The sequence below is a fragment of the Tinamus guttatus genome, unplaced genomic scaffold (assembly GCF_059628265.1).
Source record: "Tinamus guttatus ecotype Peru unplaced genomic scaffold, ASM5962826v1 Tinamus_guttatus_pri_ptg000489l, whole genome shotgun sequence".
NCBI classification, from domain to species: domain Eukaryota; kingdom Metazoa; phylum Chordata; class Aves; order Tinamiformes; family Tinamidae; genus Tinamus; species Tinamus guttatus.
Window position 1 is genome coordinate 1,629,535 of NW_028289023.1, and position 25,164 is coordinate 1,654,698.

General features: G+C 45.9%; 1 protein-coding gene across 1 annotated transcript in view; it reads right to left on the bottom strand.

Moving 5' to 3' along the window:
- RELN (reelin) overlaps positions 1-18,875 on the bottom strand; it is a 263,525-nt gene extending 244,650 nt beyond the window's left edge. The window contains exon 1 of the mRNA XM_088533254.1: positions 18,665-18,875. Within this exon, the coding sequence (XP_088389380.1) occupies positions 18,665-18,875 (211 nt within the window). The remainder of the gene's footprint in view (positions 1-18,664) is intronic.
- Between the last annotated feature and the right edge of the window lie 6,289 nt (positions 18,876-25,164).

The window sequence follows — 25,164 nt, forward strand, 5'->3', positions numbered from 1 at the left end:
TAAACAAACCCCACTGAAGCCTTTGGCCACCAAACCAATACAAGTTATGCAGCCTCTGTGTATATATTTCCAGTAGCATTTTGCTAGTCAAAAGATCATTATAAATGTAAACATATGTACGTTTATGCCATTAAAATTAACTGGTCTGTATACTATGGGTAACTTAACAACACAGCTAACAATGTAGTAACAACTCATAAAAAAAGCACTTTTTTTTTTTTTTAGGATTTTTTAAATTCTGTGGGGTTTTATTCATATATGTCAGCTTTCCTGACTCGAGTTGCCCCGATGGAATCCTCAGGGTTACTTGTGCAAATAATTATCACAGGCTCGACCTGGAAATCTGCAGAGAAACTCAACCACCACAAAGAACCAAGTTCTGAAGAGGGAATTGGAAGGCTTTTTTCAGCTGGGATTATTTTGTGCTTCGCTTTAAAGGGAAGCGCAGAGTAGATAAGTAGTTTCTTATCTTCTTGATACCTTTTTGCTGTTGTCCTCTCTTTGAACCCCCATAATCCTCTTTCCTACAGAGGAACGAGGAGCATTTGGGGGCTCGCGGGTGGTGGAGGGGCTCCCGCCAGGGCTCCAGGGCTCTGCCCAAGGCCTTCGCTACCCGTTCGCTCCGAACCACGTGCCGAGGCCGGGTTTAAACACGCAAAGCTGCGATTTGAAACGTATCTTGCCTTTGCAAGCAGCCCTGGCGCGGAGCGCATTGATGTGTCATGCGCAGGTTTGCATCACCCTTTTGGGGATGATTGGTTTCAAATCCCCTAATCAGCTTAGAGTCCAAATAATTGAGCTGTGCGTTGGGGAAGGTCCTTGGAGGCTGGCGTGAAGACGCGCTCGCTCCCGGCTCCGCGGTGAAACCGGAGCTGTCGGCGCCAGCCGCGGGCTGCAGCAGCCTCCCGCGCTCTCCATGCTCCCCAGCGCGGGCAGCCAGAGCCTCGGGGCTTTGCCAAGGAGTATCGTGAGCCCCAGCTCCCTACACACGTGGGGCTCATGGCACCACGGGTCGTGTTTATTGTTCTTCAAAAAAAAAGATTTAATATGCATGCATGTATGAAGCTAAGGTTTAAATGCATAGGTTTATTCTGTTTTATTTGAAATTGAAACAGTGGCTAAACCACTCGTAGCAGACACTGTTCTCTGTGTCCTCTAAAAACTGTGATCCCCGAAAGGGTGCCAAACTCAGATGTGCCATAAATAGTGATGAAAATACACCTGAGTGTGGGCTAGAGTGACTTTGGGAACAGTGGGCACTGAAGTAACACTGACCCGTGTTTGATGAAAGCGTGTCACTCTGTGCTGTGGTTTCCTCCACTCCTGTTTCAAAGGACACATTTCCATCACTGCTTGACACCTCCAGACCCCACCAGGGCCACTGTCTGGGGCAGAGGCACCCCAAGGAAATGAAGGGTTTTCCCCAGGCAAAAGGGACTGTCAAAGTTTGCCTGTTCCCCCTGAGCTCCCATTCTCCTTCCTGTGTTGTCCAAGACAGTCTTCCCTCCATCTCCTTTCACAACCCTCCCTCACTTCCAGTAACTAAAGAAGGGCAGAAGAGTTAGAAATTCTTTTTTTTTGTTGCACACTTGACTGTACCTGTGTTATATCGACTCCCTTTATTATCTTCTCCTTATCTCCTTCCCTTATTTCCTACTTATCTGCAATACTGGGACATCAAATGGTAAAAAAGCAGGGGCTGCTCTCCAAGCTCTTTGTAATTAGTTTTCCCATCTTGTCCCCTAATACCTCCCCTGGCTTGAGGCTTAATATGTTTCTGTTCACAATCTCCTGAACATATGGTGTCAAGCGTGCAGCACGCTGGGAGGTTCACCTGAAGCCCCTGCACATGTATCTGCCGTGGAAAGAACAGCCTCGGTGGCAGCCAATTAATCTCAGCCCGCTCATTAGCAGAGGGCAGGCCGGCTGCAAGAGGAGAGAGCGGGTGAGCGGTGTCTTCATCGGCATTCAGCTTGGAAGCATTAGATATTGCTGAAGCAAAAGTGCTTCTGTGCTATCTATGCCTTTGCCTAAAAACAGTCTTGAAGCTGCTGTAGACCTTGAGCCCACTGGTGCTCCCAGTGTGGTACGGACTCGGTTGAAAGCCACAGCCTCCACTCACCGCCACCGCTTTGATAACGCTGCACCCCAGAGTCACAGTTCCAGGCAAATTTAATACAAAAACTAAATAGCATTAAAATGAAGGCAATCTCAGGATGATGTGTAAAATGTACATATTGCCATTCCAGGGAAAGTATTTCTTCTTGCAAAACTAATTTGAATAAATTACTTTGCAGATATGTTTTACTCGGTTTATCGCGACAAGGCATATCAGCAAGACAAAACACTTTGCTTACCTGTTTCCTTTTATTTAACTCAAGGGATTCATAAGCTTGTCATCAATTATAGTCACAAACAAATTGGCTTGTTTAAAAAAAAAAGAGCGTACTTCAATAGAGCTTTTCTAATTTGAATATCTCAGAGGACTTTATGTCCTACTACATTAATATTCTTCATAATACCAATTGAAGAAAAATGAAAGTATAGAGATAAATCACCTAGTATTTAAATGCACTAGCCAAGGCAAAGCACAGCACAAAATTTAGGATGCAATACAAAGTTTAATTCCATTTTCCTAATGAAAATAAAAATCCCACCAAGGCAAAGAAATAGCCTATTTATCGCTTCAGGTTCTCCTCTGTCCCATTGCATCGTGCCTCGAGCTCCATCTCTGCATGGCCCCGCGTTGGTCTCTGGTCGCAATGGGCACCACGAGGCTCTCAGTGCTCAAGGCTCCTCTTGCGCCTGTCTGCAAACCTGCCCGAGTCGCTCTCTGGCATTTTGATGCTATTACCTTCTTTCTGCTGCTTCTGAGACTTTACTCAGCCCCTCTCATGATCATTATTTCATGACCATGCTCTCTCTGCAGTCTCCAGAGTCTACCCTATACAGAAAATCCCTCTTTAATCAGGAAGCTGAAGAAAACCTTTAGAGATTAGGTCAGTTTCGAGCTTAAAAAACACCAACTTTTTGAGGGTCACCAGACCATCAGCAGATGAGAATCAGCTCTGTCTTATGGTTGGCAACTTTTTTGCATAGATATGGCTAGAAACATAAAACCTGTCACTAGGGTCACTTCACCACAAGCCATTCTCAAACTGCTACAAAGACAACCTACTCTTTCTGTTAGCCCTGCTGGAAAATGCCCACTTTGGCCAACAGCCTCTTCCCTGCCCTCATGCCTTGATCATGTCCTCTTTACTGCCACCAGTGCTTGTCCTCTGGGAGTGGCACTGGTCTCCTCTCCACCCCAACTGCTGGAGACCCAAAAGCTTTCTCAGGAGCTTCATCTGTTTTCAGCTTTTACCTAAAAATCACTTTTTTTTTTTCGCATAAACTTGCTTCACCCTATGGTGCTCCGTTTTGATTTTGCAACTTAACTGCTTAGCTGTACAAAACAGATGTGCACAAACACATCATAAGAGTCCCTACACAAGAAAAATACCTGATTTAATGTGCTTCACAAATCTTTCAGATATATTTTTAAATATTTCTGTGAATAAGAGAATTGATAAAGTTTGTTTTCCTCTGGAGCAGTGCATCACTGCTAACATCTCTAGCACCAGTAAGGTTGACACATTGCCTAGGGCAGGGTGTTTGCAAGGTCTCTCACCTGTAAGAGTTTTTCTGCAACAAATAAATATCCAAGCTCATAGAGCAGTCTCTAATTATAGTGGAGACACTAAATACTAGCTCTTTTCCCCCAGCAGCTACTGATATCCATGGAGCTTGTAGAGACCTCTGTGCCTATGTTATAGCTTGAAGTTAGCCAACAGATTCAAAAGGGAGGGGAGACAACATAATGAGAATGCCTCAAAAAACAGCGTGTCCACAAGAACTTGCTTCAGGGAAAACCACATTTATTCCCAAGCATGAGCATGCGGGGAAGGCAACGGCATCACAGCAGTGTGAGGAACACTTACTCAATGTCTTGATCTACAGCGTCTTGCTACGCTGGTGAAAACAGAACTGAGTAAGCAGAAGGAACACCCACAGGAGCACTTGAACGTGGCGGGCATTGCTAGGGACGGGACCTACCCCCATCACTGCAGTGACAGCAGACTGGCACTGGGGGAGGCAGCCCAGTGCCCAAGACACACTGGGAATGGGGCTACGGAGCAATCCCAGCGCCTGCTGCGGCTTTGCCTCTGGCCAGGCCAGCTATTTCACTTTAAAGACCTCAACAGATTCAATTAAGTGGCTCTTTCATCTGGGTAGAACTTGAGCAGGGAGCAACACTTGAGCTGGAAACAAAGACAAGCCCTGAGGTAGAATATCTTCTAATATTCCTACGATAATTTATTATCATAATGCTTCCACTGTTCTTCATAGGCTAAGTAAGTAAAAGCGTGTTGTGATTAAGGTACAGAATATCTGATTTGAGAGGTACATAAAAAGAAATCTAGGAGTGCTATCTATCAAGAAGATAACTGCAAAAGGATCAAGGCTTCCCCCATTCTCACCATAAATCTTTCACTGAGAAGAACTAATAGGCTATAAAGAATATGAATTTCAAAAAAATAAAAATGAAAAAGGAGACATGTTAAACACTACCTAACAAGCTTCATGACATGTGCACAAAAGTCTTAAATTCAATGTCACAAACTCAATACCATCAAAAGATTCAGCTACAATGTTCTTATTAGAGATGCTACTGTTAGCTGAGCACAATATTATAAGACACGAAGATCTTCAGCATGTTTTAAATGTTTTAAATTCATAAAACTGATTCACAGAAATATCACAAAAGTATCAAAACACGCTCTTTCCCTTTTGCCTTGTTATTTAATATATGTGCAGCTTTCTGTAATTAATAAAGATGCTCAAACACTTAAAGAAAACAGATGATCCACAAAACTGCCTTTGTGAGCATGATTCTATGAAATTATTATGCCTACTCTACTGAACACACCAAAACATACAAGAATTAATACCTGTGTATGTTTAAATTACAGCTTTGAGGGAGATTAAATTTAAAACACTCCACATACTCCCAGAGGTAGTGTAAACTGGTTATTCTTCACGGGTATTTTCATAGGGAAAACACCTTCTTCAAAAGTATTCAATATTGTGATACTGCCATATAATAAAACATCTCTTTTCCGTTTTACATTTGGGGCACATAAGCCTTTATTTTCTGTTTAAATGTACTAATCTTCTTAACGCTATAATCAAGGCTCTAATATATAATATTATCAGTTTATATTTAGAAGGAATAACTGTCACTTTAGTGGTGATAGACATATCTCTCCATTCATCAGACCGAATTACCCTGGATAAATCCCTTTCCCCAATTCATTTCTGCAGAGACAGCAAGCAGCTTTATTTTATTTAAAAGTAAATCATACAGTTGCAAGATATTTATAGTTAACATGTAAAAATCCTCCCTTAATTTCAAGAAATGCTTCTTTCTTCCTCCATTTCTCAGAAGGAAAATGTTCTAGTTTGCAGATTTTTAAATAACACTGAATTTCACAAGCTACAAATTCAACCAAAAGGTATTTCCTCACCGAACAAGTGACAAATGCTAAAATTATGTTTGCATCTTTCAATAGCTTTATATTCTTGGAAAGAAAAAAAGGAGTCTGAGCATTTGGGGACATTTAAGTGAGCTTATATTTGAGCATAGCTCAAAATTCCATTTTTTATGCAGAATTAGGGTTCTTGAGATTCCCAGCCATTTTTAATCCCCTCAGAATATATTAGTAGCTATGTACCACATAAAAGGTGTCCCTTGATACAAAAAAATGAGCCAGAACTAAGCCACAGAAACGTAGCCTTCCTCTGAGATATTAAAGGGGGGAATTTCAAGACACAAGACAGTTGAGCTTTCTTTTAGCATATGGTAGGAACTAGCTTAGGTCTTGCCTAACCTAACAGACAGTAAGTGAGTGTAAGAAATAGCAGTTAAATACCTAGAAGCCTGAAATAAATATTAGGATCTCTGCCACCCCTCTCATATATACTGCGTTGTTGTTCTTCCTCTGATTCTGAAGAGCACATTAAATCATTAGTCTCCCAATGTGTACAGCTCTTTATCCCAGCAGTGATCTGATTGCCTGCAATAGAAGAGCTCAAGAAGCAACAAAACATCCAAATAGGTAACAAAGGATCTCATGTAATTTGCTCTTACACGTATAATTAAAAGAAAAGTCAAGCAGCTAATTATCCCGTTATTATATATTTTATTGTACTTAAACATTTCAGAATTATTCAAGACAAACGGGAAAATTCTGTTGTGCTGCGATCATTTGCTCCTGATATGCCCACATTGTAAACACCTATACAGGGGCCCAGCAAGTGAAAACTAAAACAAAAAAGGGCATCAGATTCTCGACTAGCTGATCACACAGATATCAATCTCTCTTTATACTAAAGCACAGTATTCTTGACATAAAAAAGAGCAAAAAGATGATTCCCCTCTAATTCAAATTCATTACAACTATTTTGCATGCTAAACATAATAAACATATGCTAAACTCAGCAGAATAGATAGCATTGAACTTGCACACAGCTGGAATGTAATCCAGATCATTTGACCAGGGTGATTTTTCCTACTGAAACATCTGTGCTGTAGTTTTAAGGGACAGTTAGTAAATGAAGTTGTCAATCCAGATACATTTTTTGAGCTGTGAGCTCTTTTAAAAAACAAAAGAGGGAAAGTATTTGATAAGCTAAAAATCTGCATGCTGTGCATCTCTAAAGTCCAGTCCAAATTCCTCTTTACTTAAAATCACTGTAAATAATATTTCCTTCTTAAGCTATATGCAATTTTATTTCATGCAACATTTGTGTAATATGTCAGGACCTAATAATCCATACTTTCTTCTAAATTCTTTTCCACACTCCATCCCCCTTTCAAGGCTTTTTGGGATAGAATTGATTAATTTTACACCTTGCTTAATAGATTTAGCTGAAAACTTGAAACGATTTAAGTTTACACACTGAAGGGGTCAAACTGACTTCCCTGGAATGGTGTAAATACAGAGCCACTCTCCTAAAAGCAACATGATTACTTGGGATTTGAGGTAATCCACACACTAATCAAACGATGTTTTCACTCCGTGTTAAGTGTCAAGAGTTAAGTTTTTGTTCCATTTATGGTGGGTAGCTATAGGGAAGTCAAAAACTTCAGTGCAGGTTGTCAAGGTTGGTGGTGGTTGAGGTGGTGAAGTAAAATCAGAGACTAAAGAAGAAAGAGTGAAAATGCCATGGAGCGCTCAGAGCCCTCCGAGATGCTCACTGCTCCCCTCACACTTGAGCATCTGCTGCGTCTCCGTCATCCTGCACCTGAACGCTGGGGTCAGACGTACCCCGAAGCCGCTCTGCCTGCAGGGGAGAAGGCAGAGAGCCATCGTCCGGAGACTCAGCTTGAGGAACGGATTAGTAGAATTTACAAGCAGCAAGTAGAGTTAGAGCTTGTCATGCTGCCCACAGATCTCTTCTCACACTCATTAGGAGACACAGCAAGGAGCCACGAGCTTGCGCGGGCAACTGGCATCGATCCCCTTCCATGGGGCCACAGCCCTCGGCTGTCACCGAGCGTTAGGGACTGGGGTGCATCGAGGCATCAAACAGTGGAAAAGAGCTGTGTTTCTCAAGGGTTTGCTGCTCTAATGACTTCATGTACCATGCTTAGTAATATCCAAATGGGTCCTGAATATAGGAAAAAACCCTACGTGTTCTGGAGAAACCATGTAAGAAAAAAGAGAGAGTTACTTACGTCTCTGAAGTACTTCTGAGTACTCAAAAGCTTTTCTAGCATGCAAGTAATGTTGAATCATTGAAAAAACACTGTAGTGCAATTCATTCTACCAGGCATTTTGAGAGGGAATTGTTGCAAATGGCAGGATTTGCTCTTTGGAGCAAAACCCCTCTTTTGGAAAAAGGTAGGGTTGAGGGGAATTGGAGATTGGATTCCTGGGCAAGGACCCAAAAGAAGAGTGGTCAGGGTGTAACATGCCACCACCTCTGTTCAAAGATAGTTTATAGTGTAGAAAAACAATTTGTATTAAGGAAACAGCCAGATGACACAGCACAGACTTCTCCCTGTGATGAATGTCGTGAAAGCTCCCAAACATCTGCTGCCACTTGATGAAACAAAACTTACATCTCTCTAAGTAAAATGGTCCACAGATGCTTTGTAGAGTAATTTGGGCTGCTTGAGGACAGGAAGGGACCAGCGCTGTCAGCTTCTGGCCAGACACGCAACGTTTCCTCCAACTCCGACCGAGGCAAATCCTGCACTTACCACAGCTCTATAAGGCTGTAATTTTCACCCAGTATCAAATGCCCTTTGAAGGAAAAGCATGGCAACAAAGAACATAAGGGATAATTTCCCTTAATGATCTAAACTTGAATTTTTGGAAGCTAATTTCCATATCTGCTCTGAACATTTCATTTCTTTTAAAGGTGAGCATCTCTGTAGATAGTATAATTTGGAAAAAAAAATAATTTTAGAGACATGAAAATCTACTTATCCAGTTAAATGAATACCAGTTCTACAGATGTACTGCAGCAATCTTTCAAGTATTCAATAGTTTAAAGTTTGGAAGCAAAAGTATCTTTTAAATGTAGACATCTGGAAAGATCTAAGTGATACACTCCTTCAATCCTTTTTCTTTAATAACACTGAATCGGGGAAAATACTTCTCCACAAAAAAAAAAGAGAGAGAGAATGAAGGAAGATTTGAAGATTTAGTCAATGTATAAAGAAGCTACTAGCAACCTATAAGTATCCTTACAAAAAAGAAAAAAAAAGTGGTTTTGTTGTCTTGGAAGTGTCAGTATTCCCACAAACTGCACTCCAGTGTCTTAAAGAAGAGTAATTTTTCTGTAATTTATTTTGGGAACAAATTCTAGGAGGGTGGTGATAGTTACTTGTTTGAATAAGATCTGCTCAGTGGCCGGAAATTAAATGGTCAACTTGTCAGACGTAGAACTGTTCAATTTTTGGTTCAGTGACCAAAATGAAAAGAAAAAGAAAGAAAAAGAGATCAGCTTGGGTTGACATAAAAGGAAAAGTACTGAAGGGTTTAGCACAAAAAAATAAATTAAAATATCAGCTAGGTCAATATGAAAATCTTCAATGAACCTAAAAAAATTAGTTAAAGAATTTTGTTCAACCAGAAGGGTCTCATTTCATTTTCTGATTATGCAGTTAACTTCTTTTTTTTTCTTTTCACAGTCAGTTTCACGATTAAGATACTTTTCCAAAACAAAAATCAAAACAGTTTGTTTTGAAAATGTCAAAACAAAGTATTTCAAATGTTCCACTTCCCCACCTGTTTTCCTTTAAAATATTTACCAAATTATACTCAAACACATTATTAGATCTTATCCTTCTCAAAGCCATATTTAAGATGAATTTACTTTTCACTACAAACACAGTATTTCTAGCTGAATCAATTACAAAATCCCGTGCCTCCTGCAAGAAGATGGCCAGCTTGAAAACCCATCTGCCTCGATATCAGTCATCAGCAAATCAACTATAATAATTGGAAAGCATAAAAATATTTGCCAGAGGTTTTTGATCTTTGGACTAACCAGAAGGAGGTTCCAAGGCTACAATCTTTTGGGGCCAGAGTCAGAACAGTCGCTCTACAGAAATGTTTAGCATTGGCATTTAGCCAGAGATTGCTCCTTTCAAACATACTAGGAGCTTTATAGCACAAAGTACTGACTCTTTAATTCGGATATCTGGCATCCCCACAAACAAGCCTGCTTGCTGCAATTCAAGGCTGTGCAGCACTTAATTAAACCAGGATCTTTGTGTTGGTCAGCTGTGTTGTTTGGTTTCTTTCTGGAGTTCTTGATACTGGTAATCACTGCAGCCAAGTGTCCAGATGAATGTGGCTAATTCTGGAAGGAGGGTTGTTTTTTTTCTAGTATCGTTTCCTCTGCAAGACAGGAACACTGGGATGTTATTCTGGCCTGGAACCACAGCTTCTTTAGCCAGAAAGATAAATATTATCTCTATTTCTTGTTCTTTGCTATCTATTGTATTGTCTGAGGGAGCAGTGGGAAAAGTGGAAAGCAAACGGAGGAGAGCTTGCCAAGCCCTGTGACGTGATGAATGATTCCTCACATCCCAGGGCCGGACACATGGAGAGGCCACAGAGGGTTGTGCTGCTGTTTTCTTATGTTTAAAAGGCTAGACCACCTTTCATTTACAATACAGAAAGATCTCTCTGGGTGCAAGATCTATGCCAGGACAGACTCGGCTCTACAGCAATATCCCTTCATCCTGCTCTTGATGGGTCATGTATGAAGGAAAACTTACTTTCAGTCAGTACTGGACTGGCTGTGTCCATGCTAATTAATGTATGAATTGGTGAATACTATGTTGAATACCGTAATCAGAACATATATCTCACAGGTATAGAAAGGAGAATATTCCCACAGACACTCTTTTCTGGCCGGCAGATTTTATACCTTCTCCGCTCTCTCTGTTTCCTCCTCCCTGTACATAGAGACCACAAACTTTCACAGCTTCCCTGTATGTTCCCAAGATGATCCTACATAAACGAGCCCTGGGTAACCAAGAAAGCCAAATCCAAATCCTTTCAAATCCAAACTAGGGCAGAACTGCTTTTAGAAGTGATGTGGCAGGATGAGCAGGAGATGACAGCGTTTGCTCCCAGACGCACGCCTGTGTGTGAGATGATAGAGAGATAGGTCTTGCAGTACAAACTGGGGTTTTGCTTCTTTGCCAAGTTTTGATCATCTTATTGCACTCTTGAAAATGACAACGGAGGGAATGGAAAGAAGTAAACGGTGAGACTCCTTCTGCTGTGTTCTCCACCAGCTGGACCTCTCTGCATATTGCCATACCATGGCCAGGTGCTGAAGGGGGAAGAAGGGAAGGGTGCCAACGCCTGACCACCTGCAGCTGCAAGGAATCGTAAACCAGACAGTAGGAGATGCAAACCCGACAGCAGCCGTCGAAGTTGGGATTGGCACGCAGACCCTCTTCTCATCTTTCAGCTGTATTAGATAATATCCATTTATTTACAAAAACATCTTTCAAGCAGACATGGGGAGGAATAAATAACTCTAGCTAATCTGGGACGATGGTCCTGCCTCCTGTGCGAAATTGGAGACTGCAGTTAGTGCACGTGCTGGAGTTGCTGTCCTTCAGGGAAGGCAGCACAGATCCTCTGTGTGATCTTTTATTATTAATCTGCTAACCTTGATGGATGACAAGGAAGGGCACGGGGCAGTGGCGGGGCTTCTGTATGCCACCTCTTGCAAAATTAGGGAGAGGAGCCAGCGACAGCCGTGACCCCATGTGCATGCTGAAGCCTCCTCTTCAGCAGGACCACTCACAGTGGGTTTACACATGCTTCCACAGGTATTTAAATAAGCCAGTGATCCCCTAAACTCAAAAGATCAGACTTTTAGTAATACCTTTCACCCACAAAATCTAAATCAAATCTAATCTAAACACCCAGACCAGGCATCTGAACTGGCCCCTGCAGCTGTTTTCCTGACTAGGAAACTAAACAGGGAGCTTTAGAGCAGCCGAGCCTCCTCTCAGCCGGACCCTGAGCCCCAGCGCTGTCCCCTCAGCCCTGCGGTGCCATCCCGGGGACGCCAGCGAGGCGTCGCCTCTACCCAGAGCAGATGCCAACAGAGGCCAGATGGCAATTGGCGCCGCCCCTCGAGGCCCACGCGTGAGAGCTCAACGGGGATCCCTGGCTGTGCAGGTGGCCACGGAGCAGAGCGGAGCCCCAGCAGCGCAGGCCGCGGGGCGCATGGGGAGGAGGACCCGGGGCCACGCGCAGCAGGGACACATGGCCAGCGGGGCCTGGAGGCCCACGGCTGCCCCCGGCCACCTGATGTCCTCCCCAGCTGGCCCCAGCCCTGGCAAGGAGGCCAGCGCCAGGGAGCCAGGCCGGGCAGGCCTCTGAATGGCTGACTGACCCCCTAAGCAGGCACCTGCAGCGACCAAGACTAAAATCAAGATTTCGGGTACAAACAGGGGACACGCTGCTCCCCTCTATTCCCAAGTCTCCCCTAGGATGGAAAAAACGTCAAAAAGGACGTAAGAAAGATGTCAGGAGAACAACCTCTGCTTCACAATAAAAGCCATTGGAAAAGCATCTTTAATTCCTCACTTGCTTCCCTACAACCTCCACAGAGAACTTTTGGCCAGTCCTCCTGATTTCTGACTGAGATGTTAATGCTAACAGCATTGCCTACAGCTCCTGGTGAATGAGAGGCAGTAATGAGAGCCTCCAGGCAGTAATGAGAGCCATCTCAATCTCCAGGAAAGACCAAGGATGGAAGGAGCAGTGCCACGTGTCCACGGAGTCTCAAAAAGATGGTGCCTGTGTGTAAGCTGCATGCTCTCCTTTGCACTTGTATCTGTCACTGGTGGAAGACACCTGAGTCCTGCAGCAGGGAGTTTGACGGAAGGACCTTGAGTCCAGAGCAGAGCAGATCTTTGTGTCTGCCATCCCAGATCTAGTCAGCCCTGCACAGCCCACGCTGCTGCGATTCACAGCCCACTGCAGGACTGTGACTTTCCAGGCTCTAAGGGAAAGGTGAACAGGGCACAACCAAGAGCTTTTTAAGAAGGAATCGCCTAAGAAAATGGGAAGATCTTTTTAATTCTTGGACTCTGGCAGATGTTGAACACTGCACTGTAAGAACTGGTCCTATGTTTATCCCCACAGTAAGTCACAGTTGGGGAAAAAAAAGTTGGAATTACACAAATATTCCAGACACACATTTGCACTCTGTGTACCTTTTATGCTTGATGAAAAAGCAGGAAACATTAACACAAAGAAAGGAAGCATGTTAAAAAGACTGAAACTTTCATCAGGGACTATTGAAATTCTCATAACAAGGACGAGTATGAAAGGTTGCTCTTGCTCAGTGGTAAGACAGTGTTAGTTCCTACCCTACAATCTACCCTACAGAAAAATCTGAACTTCATCTACAGGTCGTCAGACAAACATAGCAAATAACGATTACATCTGAAGTTGCCACAGGTGTATCGTGATTTCTATTATCAGAGTTAAATCATACTCTGGGAAGTCAATACGCAAATACGGTAATATCGGCATGTAATACAATATTTCAAAAGTAGTGGCTTTTAAGAATCCAGACCAAGAAAACAATAAAGAAAATTGCAAGGTGTTCTGGCAGTCTTGTGATAAATCAACCTGGTTTCAGTGGAACAGTCAATGCAAGAAACAACAGGGAAATGTACTATGTTCCACTGCAACACAGTAACCTATTTATAAATCATTTATGGCTTGTCTTAGATCCTAAAGCACAAAATGTATATCCTGTTAGACAAATATACTTATATCTAATTAATTATAAGTAATTGCAGCTATTAGTTATAAAGAAAAAGAAAACATTTTTAATGCTACTTTAAAACCTGTTACCATGGACAAGTCATAATGTATTCCACATATAAATTGACCATGATCAAAAATATTTCTTTTAATCAATTTGGAAAGTACAAAATACACGTAACTACCCCATTGAAACAGCAATTTTTCACCCTTTCATTATTTATAGGTTTCTTTGCTTTGTTGACTTCAATTCTGCTCATCATCTTACAGGACAGGTCCATGCACCCATGCACACTGTGGCCTGGGGCCTGAGACTATGAACTCATTGAGACAGATTTTTTTATTATTTTAAAAATAAACAGACATGTACAGTGTATTCTGCCATATCTTGTGATTTTGCCATATGCAAACTAATAACAACAGTCCAATTCCTGTCATACAATCAGATGTCACCTGAGGAATGTGGGTCATGCTGGCATGTTACCCTGATTTTGGCTTCTGTTATGTGGGGCAATCCCAAACCTCCTGTGCAGGGGAAAGAAGTCCCCACTGCGAGGAGAAAGGATTTAACAAGAGATTACATCCTCTTTTTCAAATTTGCAAGGGTGGCTCATTTAGGCCTTTGTGGGTCTTCTACTGCTTTTCATAAATCCCACATCTGACTACATCCATGGCCATGCCATCTGTTGACTGTGCATTCGGACCATGAATTAGAACAAAAGCAGCTGAACCCATGAAAAATTAACATCTTCGCTACTGAAACACAGATTTACGAGGCTGTGAGGTGTGGCCTCATCTGCCTTCTTCTTCTAAGGTTGGTGCTCTTCATCAGTCCTGGTCAAGATCTTAAAAAATCAGAACTTTTAAAATTTGTAAATATGCAAATTCAATGCCTGGAGCCAGATGAGCTTCTGAAACTGTAGATAATCTGGTGGCCAAGGTAAAGATTTCAAAAAACTACATTCACACCCTAAATCCATATAAAGCCCCTTATGGGCACAAACCTGAGAGAAGAGAGAATATGTCATAGCGTGTTTTACAGCCTGCATTTGGCAAATCAAACTGTAGAACATATAAAGAACAGCCACAATGTTCAAAAGTCAGTTGTGCATTTCCAAACTTACATTTGTGCATGAAAACCCTGAGTACAACGGAGCAGAGCCAGGGTGCCTTCAATGGGCTACAGTGCATGAGATCTTGTTCTGCAATTGCTGGCCCCAGAAGACCTTTTTATGAGAAGAGGCTTGAGGACTTAATGCCCGCTGTCCACTGCTACTTGACACCAGCTTCATGCTTTTAACCTAAGTTTCCCCTAAAAGTTACAGAATAATCCCTGGAGCCACCTGGACTCCCATTAACAAAAATTTCTACAGGCTTTTGTAGCTTAATATAAAAATTATGGAAGTCTCCATTCTTCCAAGCATTATAGAATAGTGTAAGTAAAATGAATTGAAGTTTTTGAGTAAGACTCAAAAAAGTCAACAAAATTTTCAAGGTGATGCTGGAAAACATGGGGCTAAAATCTGTTCTTTACAAAGCAGCATCACCAGTATTGCATCCTGGGCAGACTTTCCTTCTCCCTGTTCACAGTAATTATCGCTCTGCCTCGATAATTGAGGGAAAAAACAGTGGCCGTAACAGAGGTTCTGCAACTCTTTTATAATCTCATTTTTCATACCTCAAGCAGCATCACTTTTTACTTCCAGTTATTTTCTCTCCTCTCCTCCCTCACTTAGGATCCCAACATATTATTTTTATTCTTTGATAATCTGAGCAGTAAGAATTTACTATGAAAATATGCACTGGAACAACCAGATAATAACAATGTAAATAATCCCCGAGAAAACTAAGCCACAGTCTGTGTGGTCAATTAACAAAGGTGGAATTGGCCAGACTTTAAACGACTTTTTATCAATGCTGAAAGAGTGAGTAACTACTACTTAAAATAGTTTTAAAACTCTTTTTTTTTAAACAACCTATCCAAGCAGTGGTTCCAGACAATATACAGTATATCTAAGAATAGTAACGGTCATTGATGGAAACTGATAACATTTGGGGAGTGAAGGTTAATCAGCTCTGGAAAAAAAAAGAAAAGGAACAATGGAGAGTGAAATAGAAACTCAAGCCTCATTAAAGGAAACTATTTTAAGGGCAGAACTACTAGTTTTAACATCAATCATGGGAAACCAATTCACAGTTGTTCCTAAAAGATCTAAATATGAAACTTTGGGAAGAGGCAGAGTTTGCAGTGGCAGCAAAATTTTCTTTGAGGGATAAGAAAAAAATATGACATAAAGGCGAACTGCCCTTTAAAAAAAAAATTACATATAACGCTCACTTTTCAGTGTCTGTAATGTTAGAACCCTGTGGGTCAATGTCCAGTGAATTTCACCTTTTAGGGCCATATTTTCTTAATGTGTTTCCAGCGTGCTGATCTGCCCATGAATGACAGCACATCTTATAGCACTGGAGCCAAATCGGCATGAAGACTATGTAAGATTGGGACTAAATCCCCAAAGAAGTTGCATCCGGATTTCAATTTATCATGTTTGGGGTGATTTTTTCTCCCGCAGCAGTGATATTGTGCCCTGTGGGTTACAGCGGAGGAGTGGAGCGAAGCGGCGTCGCTGCTGTTTGGCAGCGGAGCGGGTCCCGAGCCAACGGGGACGTCTGAGAACATCCCACAGCCCTTGGCGCGGAGGAAGCGGAGCAGGTGCCTACATTAAACAAGTGCACACTCTGTCAGTTTGCATTTGAGCACGGGCGCAAGTGCTCTGCCAATTCAAGGGCTTAATTAAATTTGAAATAAGCTAATTCAAGCAACACAAGTCTGCCAAAGGTAATAAAAGTGTTTACCGATGGATCCAGTCGGTACCGCACGTGAAAGAACATATTTATGTGCCGCGTAGGCCTGCTGCTGTTCAATCGGTGAATGCGTTTCTAAATATTTACTAATTGCAGGAATAGGGCCAGGTTTGAAGTATTTGTAAGGGATCAGCGAGGAGTGCTAGATCCCAATGTGTTGCCAGCCCTGCGGCCACCTGCCTTCCCTGGGGACCCCAGTGTGGAGGCATCGTCCCTGCTGCCACGGCAGCCCAACTTCTGCCCAAAAGAGCCAAAGAAATGTGGGAACCAATTAACAACACATTTTTAGGTGATTTTTTCAGTAGGTTTCCTCAAATACACTTATCTTCAGTGCCCCGGGACACTGCTGGGAGCTGCACAGGTAACACGTGGCACTGGTGGGACTTCACCTGGGCCACAGCAGGAGATGTTGCTGTGTCCTCCCAACACACAGCTGTGCTATGTACATGGATAAACCTCCCTTTGGGCTGCACTTCCAAACTGCCTCCCGAACCCCTGCTTTCGTGTCCCACACAGCAACATTTACTGCTTCATTTCTAAGTTATAGGTGATGAACGGAGCAGACTTCTCAGTGACACCCAACCACACTGCAGAAAACTCCAAATTACTTCAGGTCCTTTCTTCAGAGGACACAATTTGTTTTCCTGGCGCTGTGCTTAGCAATGAGACCTGCTATACCCTGAAAGAGCCAAAGGAGTGATTTCTCAGCAGCCAACACAATGAGTTGGCTCCAGCAGATGTCCAGGGTGCCAGGCAGAGCCCCGGCAGCGCTTCTTGCTTTCTTTGGCACATGCCCTGCGTGCACACCTGGGAAGGGTCTCAGCACCGCTCGGAGACGGGCTGCAGGGCAGGCTGATGACAGGAACACCAGCAGCTCCTGCCTGAGAACACCCGAGTTTTCACATCCATGTTTGCAAGCACAAGGCTGACCCTCAGCACGCGCCCAGCTCGCGCACCCTTCCTCAGCACGGCGGCTTTAACAGGCTCCTGATAAAGTCACCGGGGCTGATTTGCACCTTCCCAGCGCCTGAAGCGGAGCAGCAGCAGCGGGAACGCCGCGTGCTCTTGGACCGTGCAAGGTACCACGCAAAATTCGGACACGCAGCGAGATGCAAAGCCGGACAAGGGCGGATGCAGCCGGCGGGAGTTGGGAAGTGGCTCCCGGGAGCCGGACTGCGCTGGCGTTAGCAGCAGTGCCGGGCACGCGGCGCGGAGGGGCCCCGCAGCGTCTCCCCGTCTCGCAGGGACCGCAGCACAGAAAAGGAGGCAAAGAGACGTGTCCAGCACCTCTGGCAGGGGATGCCCCACGTCGAGATCTTTTAGAGGCAAAACAGCGATGGAAAGTCCATGCTTGCCTAGCTGGAAGATTTTGCCCTCCTTTGGGGCATTACTGGCTGAGATGTTAAAATTCAGGAGCTCTGCAAGCCCCGGAGGCACCTCCGGGCAGCGGCCACGCGGCTCCTGGCGCCCGCAGGAGCTGAGGGCACCCCGCGCCCCACGCGCTGCGGCCGGGCTGCGGACAGGGATGGGGCAGCTCTGCTATGTGTGCACCTGAAAGCACGCTTAAAAATAAAAATAAAGAGTAATCCAGCATGTGCAACCTGGTGAGCGCGGGATTCTGGTGTCTTTTCCCCTCTGAGGGTTTATGGCTCAGCATTCGAATGCAACTGGACCAAGCTCAGTATTAGGCATAGGCTGGAAGATAAGGGACTCTAGAGAAAAAAAATACATTTATATGGGTGGTCCATTAAAAATCACACCCATGTTTTAAATAGAAAGTTTTCACAGGAATTTGGTGAGAATTACACTGTTCGAGGTGTGCATATCTAGACAAAAACTTCAGCACCCTCTTGGAGAGCTTGTCAAAACAAATATTTGCTATGTTTGGGCTTCTTTTTCTGTCTTTAGAGCATATTTTAAAAGTCAGTGAGAATATTCATATTATTCTGTGATTGTATGCTTTGTGTGACACTCCAGCTGTGAGTGAGCATCAAAGTCAGAAGTTCTGCTCTATCTGTAGCCAGGGACCATTATGCGCTGTCTTTTTTTTCTGAGCAAGGTGCTTTAGGTAAATATTTAAGCTTCATTTTCCTGATTTTCCGGGGTTTCCTGCGGCATTAGGGGTTATTACGCAGCCTCGCGGAGAGACACGGGGCGCCGGCGCGGGGAACGCACCTTAAAACAACCTTCCTCGCGTGCGGATTAGCGCTATTTCTCTCAGCAAAGTTTTCCGCACAAAGACTCCGCGCGGAGGGACCCGAGCGCTCCGGGGCCGCCGCACCTGCCCCGAGGCCGCGGCGATGGGCGCGCCCGCCGCCTCCTTGCGCCCCGCGGCAGCGGGGGAAGCGCCAAGTCCCCCCCGCAGCCCCGCGCGCCGCTTCGGAGAGGGGAAAACGTCCCCGCGGGCGCGGAGGGAGGCGCGGACCTACCGTGGTACTCGTGTCCCGGCACGTAGGCGGCGGGGCTGCCCGCGATGTGCAGCGCGATGAGCACCTCGCCCTGCTCGCCGTCGCCCTCGAGCTCGCCGTGGTGCGTGCAGAGGAAGAAGAAGGGCGAGAAGCGGGCGCGGGGGGCGGCCGCCCGGCCCGCCGCCAGCAGAGCCCCCAGCGCGGCCAGCAGGCAGGGCCAGCGCCGCTCCATGGTGCTGCCGCCGGCGCCGCCACGGCCGCCCCCTCCGCGGGACGGGACGGGACGGGACGGGACGGGAGCCGCGGCGAGTCCCCTGCGCCCGAAGCTCCGCTCGCTGCCGGCGCGCGGGGCACGGAGCTGCGAGCGCGGGGGCCGGGAATAATTTATTTCCCCCAGTGTCTGGGTGGGAGGGAGGGGAAGGTCCCTCCTCCTCTTCTCCTCCTCCTCCTCCTCCGCCCGCTCCTCGCTCCGTGTGCGCCTGTGTGCGGGGGTGCGGATGAAGGGGAGCCGGGCAGGGAGTTGGGCACAGCTCGGGCGCCGGCTCTTTGTCTGCCCCGGCTGCTGTCCCCGCTCCTGTCCCAGCCCCTGTCCCTGCTCCAGCCCCTGCTCTTCTCCCTGCCCTGGTCCCCGCCTCCGCTCCCTCCCCGTCCCTCGGTCCTTGGCTCGTCCCTCAGCCCCAGCCCTTCTGCCCTGCCCTATCCCTCCGCCCTTGTCCCTGTCCCATCCCCGAGCCTTTGCCACATCCCTCTCCCCTGCCCATCTCCCTGCTCCATCCCACTCCCCAGCCCCTGCCCCCCTGCTCCATCCTGCTCCTCTGCCCATGTCCCCCCTGCTCCATCCCATTCCCCTGTCTCACAGACCCCAGACCTTATCCCCATCCCGTCGCTCTGCCCCGTGCCCGAGCCCTAGCACTGCCCGTGCGTCCTTGTCCCTATCCCAGCCCTGCCCAGTCTGCACCTGCAACCACTGCTGGGGGTAAAAAAAAAAAAAAAAAAAAAAAAAGGCCTTTCTGCCCAGGGCAGAGGGAGGGAGCCCGGGGGGTAGCTGGGACTCAGGAGGGCAGTGTGGGGTAACCCAGCTGCCCCCGGTGCCACCCCAGCAGCCGGTGGTGCCGCTGGGGACACGATGCGTTTGCAAAGACGAGTGTCCCAAAGTGCCAGCCTGGGGGCCACCGCTGCCTCCCGGCCTCATCCCGACTCCACAGGGCTGGGGACTGGCGAGGAGCGAGGCCGCGGCGCCGGGGTCCCCGGGCGCGGGGGACATCCCGCCCGCCAAGGGCAGCCGCTCCGGCTGGTGGGCAGCCCGGCTCTGCTCTGAAACGGCTTCGAGCGCCGACGAGAGCGAGCTGGGCTCCGCGGCACCCTTTCCAGCTTGGCCGCTTTGTCTTCCAGCTCTGGCTGTTTGTTTGTTTGTTTTTGTTTTTATTTTTATTTTACATCTGTGTCTCCGCCGCGAATTCCCGGCGCTGGTAGAAGTGCGGGGCTAGCGGCGGGCGCCAGGTGCCGCGCGGGCAGACGCCGCGGTACCTCCCTCACATCCCGTGGCCGCTCCGCGATGCGCCGCGAGGCCGCCCTGCTGCCTCAGGAAAACTATTCCCTAAATATTCTTTATTCCCTAAGTAAGCTTGGCGCATGGGGGAGCTGATCTGCCAGGGGGTGTCTAATTCTCGCTGAAGCCACTGGGGTTTGGATTGGGCCCATTCTGATGAATTTTAGGCAATTTTCTTTGTTTCCAGCTGCCTCACAGCAGCTCCTAGAGTAGCCAAGACTGTTGGTCTTCCCCCATGTCATTCCGCGGCCCCTCTCTCTTCCACCCTCCTCTTACCCCAGATTCACCTTTAACTAATGCTCTTGACAGTAAGTGGCCCAGAGCACCCCCTGTGACAGGCGCCTCATGCTCGCCGCTTGTTATGGAGCATTTTTCCAACACTGGGAACAGCAGGGAGCAAAACGAGACAGGCAACGTAGAGAGACCGTTGCCCACAACTGGAAGTGCAATAGGGGCCATGTAAATAGTTACGGGGGAGGCAGAACCCATCCCCAGTGTGTGCTGTGGGGAATCGCAGCACAGATGGAGGGGGCTGTGTCCCATATTCATTTCTGAAGATCATTGAGGCAGCAGAGCTGCTCACTGCTCTCAGGGAGGGCGCTCACACCCAAAGCGGGGCCGAGGGGCCGCGCAGCGCAGGGGCTGCTGCTGGTACCGCTGCTACCGCGGAGCTGCACGGGGCCGTGGCGGAGCGTATTGCTTAGGGAGGGACATCCTTGTCACCGGTGCCATGTGCAGCCCCCCAACTCCAACAAGAGCAACTTCCCTTGGCAGAAAATGCAGAAACTGCCTCCACTTTCCCGCAGGAATGTTCTGTAACCCAGCGGATACCGCAGGGATGCGGAGCTCCAGGTTGCCAGCACTGTTTGCTTGTCGCGCTTTATGTAGCACGTAACAACCCGGAGCAGGCTGGCAAGTGGGAGTCTGTGTGCAAATAAGGATTGGGATGGATTTTTCCTGACAAGCTCTTCTTTCTACCCAATCCTTAATTTCCTCCTCATCCACTGTCTCTTCCAGACAGCGAAGAGAAACCACCAGAGCACTTCACCTGCAGTCCCCAAGGCTCTTCCCCACCACCCCTGCTCACCTAGGGCAAATCATCTCTGTCTAGGGAAATAAACAGGGAGTCCAACATGCTAAAATAAGAGAAAACATTGTCTCCTTTGGTATAAAGTTTCAGTAAAAGCTGAAGCATCTGCCTTGCAAATGCTGGATGAGAAAGTTAAGAGCATTTAAGAGTCACTTGATCTTGTCCCTCTTTCACAACTGGCTGCTCTGTCCATAAATTCCGATTTTCTTCTCCAGTCTCCACTGGTGCTGCCGCAGCCCCAAGCTCGGGTGCTGCCACGGCCAGGCCAAATCAGCCCCTGGGATGAATCCCCTTTTTGTGAACGTTACTTGTCGCAGTCATCTACTAACGCAGCCTGCCCTGCCAGTCGCATGAACTTTGCTCTTAAGTGGAGCCCAAGTCACTTCTAAACAAAGGCCTAAATGTGAAATTATAGGCAACTTCCATGCCTATGTTATTACGAGATTTTAACTTTTCTGGGGTAGGAAGAATAGCAGCTGTTTGGCTGCTTTATTTTCCAGTGGCCTGGTACAATGTGCAGCTTCTGTAAACTGGCATCTCATGATTTCATCTGAAAACAGAGTATTCAGCTGTGCACATTTTTTCACTCTTGCATTGCATTTTGTTCAAAATGGCTTTAAACTCGTATTTCATTATTGCTTATTCATGGTAATGAGGTATGAAGATAATACTGAAAAGGGTTTTCTTTTGAAGAAAGGCATTTCTTCCAAACACTGCAGTCAAATAGGTGAGCCTAAAACCTTCCATCTATTACTGCTCTTATAGCTATTGAAAACAATATAGGATTATAAAAGCTTCAGATTAGGAAACAAGCATTAGCAGCTTCCTCTTGTTTGGCTTAACAACAGGATGCCCACTTTCAGAGCACAAAAACTCTGTTTCAATATCTATATGTTTCAATATCTTACATATTTTGTTTATTTATATGAAATTACTTTAAATTTCCTGCAAAAATAATAATAAAACTATACTCATGCTTAGAAAAGAGGGTGCTGTGAGTGGTTTTGATCTTAAAATTATTCTGAATACCTATTATACATAAAGATAAAAGTTACTGAAGACATATATACGACAGTTTTTAAAAGTCTTCATTCTATATATTCCTAATTTGGATGTTATTTATCTTTATGTGTGGCTTTGGGTGCAACACATGAACATAGTTCTTTTTTCCTTTTTCTGTTTTTTTCTGATCCGTTGTGCTCCAGTGCTTTATTAACAGTGTATGAAGAGCGTGCCCATATATATTTAAGGAAATCCAACTTGACTCTCATTGTTTAAAAAGCTAATTTTGTTTTGGAGATCAGATTTTCAGTGTATATTAGATAAGCGTATTTTATATAAAATCTCCATCAACAAATATTTGTGTCCATTACTATTGTTTCCCACCATACATCTGCTGCTCCGGATTTCTGCAGGGAAATGCTGCCTGCTTACACATGTAATAGCTGCCTGCCGAAGTTTCCAAGGCTCTCATTAACTTGCAAATATTTATTGTGGGTGGCCTTTATCTGAAGAATTTTTTAAAATGTCAGTGGCCACAAAAGAAGCCCTTAGTCTGTTTTACAAGCTAATTTATCTCTCCACTTGACTATCCTAACCCCAAGGACCTAGGTACACATAGCTAGCAGGCTGGGACAATTTCTGCTGTTGACTTTAGGAAGGAAAGCGGAATGCAGATCCCGAGAAAGTCTATAAAGATTTTCCTGCTGGTCTCTGAAATGATTGCCCAACTTGCAGAGACCTGAGAACAGCCAACACTGTGGGTTTTGAGGACTTTCTCTTATCACCAGGGCATTTAAAACCTACCTAAAACATACAAGACCCATGATTAAATGTCAGTGAACCTGTGCATGAGGAGCCGAGAGTTGACACGTTTATCTTTGAGGACACGGGCACGGTGCAAGGATGTGGTTTGCTTGTGCAGGGCCCAGCAGAAAAACTCTCTAGAGTATGAGTACAAACCCAGCTCAAGCAAAAGCCAGTCCACATGAAACCCTTTAAAAATGACTACAGATGGATGTGAAAGCTGGGGATAAGGAGGAGGGGTAGGTGCCCCCCGGGGCTCCTCGTGCAGATGCGGGGCGAGCGCGTTGCATTGACCTCGAGGCAGGACGAGCTACACATTTGGGTGTCAAAGCCTGGGAACTTACATGAGACTGGGTCACTGGGCCACCAAATGTTTAAATCAGGATTTTCAGCGCATTGACGCCAAACTCCTGTGGAGAGCTCAGCAGCAATAGGGGTTACAGGGTGGGTCGCCCTCAGTAATGGAGCTGCTACACTTGAGCATGAGCACTTCCTTTCAGTCCAAGAACATCTTTTAAAGTGTGACCAGGAGCCCAGCGGCGGTTTTGGTGGAAGTGATGCCTTCAGCATGGCCAGGGAGCAGACACAGAGCGGCAGCGATGCACAGGGTAATGGAACCAAAGCCACGACCCATGGACCCATGCCTGAAGATGGCACCATCTGGGTGTCACAAAAATGTAAAGGGAAAAGGCTGAAGCAGCAATGAAAAAACAGGGACAGAAAACAAACTGGTGGCAACTTCTTCCCACCACGATTTGGTTTTCCCAGAGCGGTGCACACTGGACTACTTTTATTTAATTTCAGCTGCTTGACAGTTGTCAAATTAGGTGCTTTTCAGAGCAAAGCCACAGCCAAAAATATGGCAGGATGATAAAATGGGGGCTAGCATGCAGTGGCTGCAGGAGCTCAAGATGGATATTGGGAACAATATCTTCACTTCAGTTTTGATGCCCCAAATGACTTTTTCAACCAAAATAAGACTGCATGGAAAATCAGATTCACAGGTTAATAATAAAAAAAAATCTTAATTAGTATTAGCAGCAAAGTAAAGCATTAGGATAAGCCAGACTATTATAAAATAAGCAGATATTTTTCATTATTCCAAATCCTCCACTAGAAGTTTAAAATTCATCACTTATGAGTTAAATATTCTTCCCAGCTTTCTTCAAGAAGGTCTCTGAGAAATTCCTGATAGTGGTTGTCAGTGAGAATCTTTTGGGTAATACAAAGTACAAATGGAACCTCAGGATCCTATTCCTGGGGAAGAATTACAGTTAAACCATGAAGCAGTGATCTGGTTTGGGGGAGAAAACTCCCAAGCTCACACCTCTGCCACTTGCTTCTCTTAGGAAAATGAGACCCGCCGTATCTCAGGGTCATCCGTTTTAATGGGAGATGGTATTAGCCCACACAGCCAGCCAAGAGCTTAGGTGCATCACGTAGGTAAGTTGGATGCTGATGTCAGTGATACTAAGCTCCCTTCACATTAACATTATTAAGAGTGCCTACAAAACTGCCGTGCTGCCCACTCTCCTCCTGTCCCATGGGCTTCTCAGGGCTGCATTTCCTCAGCTGGACACTGCTGTGCCTGCCATTCCCAAACCAGCAGGGATGGATGCCACAATGGCCGTGCTACGAGCTCCTGTTACTGGCACGGTTGGTATTTGGGAGGCAGTGCCGTTGCAGAGCAGAGGCCTGAGCTTCGCAGTGTCCCCGTACCGCGAGTGCTGCGGTCGCAGGCGGGACGCAGGCCGCGTCACTCTCGCTCTGAGCTGCGACGCGTCTTCGTCAGAGACCCCTTATCCCCCATCGCGGGGGCCTGGGCACGGCTCCTGGCAATGCTATCGGCCTAGCTTCTTGGCCTTCTCCTTGCTCCTCCTTCCAGCAAGATAACAGGAAGAGCTTTATCTTCAATTCTCCTCTGCAGGTTTACACACAGATTTAAGTCTTTGTGGCAGTGCTGGAAATCCTGGGTTTCCAGGCATGAGCACTTCTCCTACCTCATGGCAGTGGCCAGGAGCACGGCTCCTCTTGGGCCACGTCCCAGGGGATGCCTGGGCTCTTCTTCCCATCCTC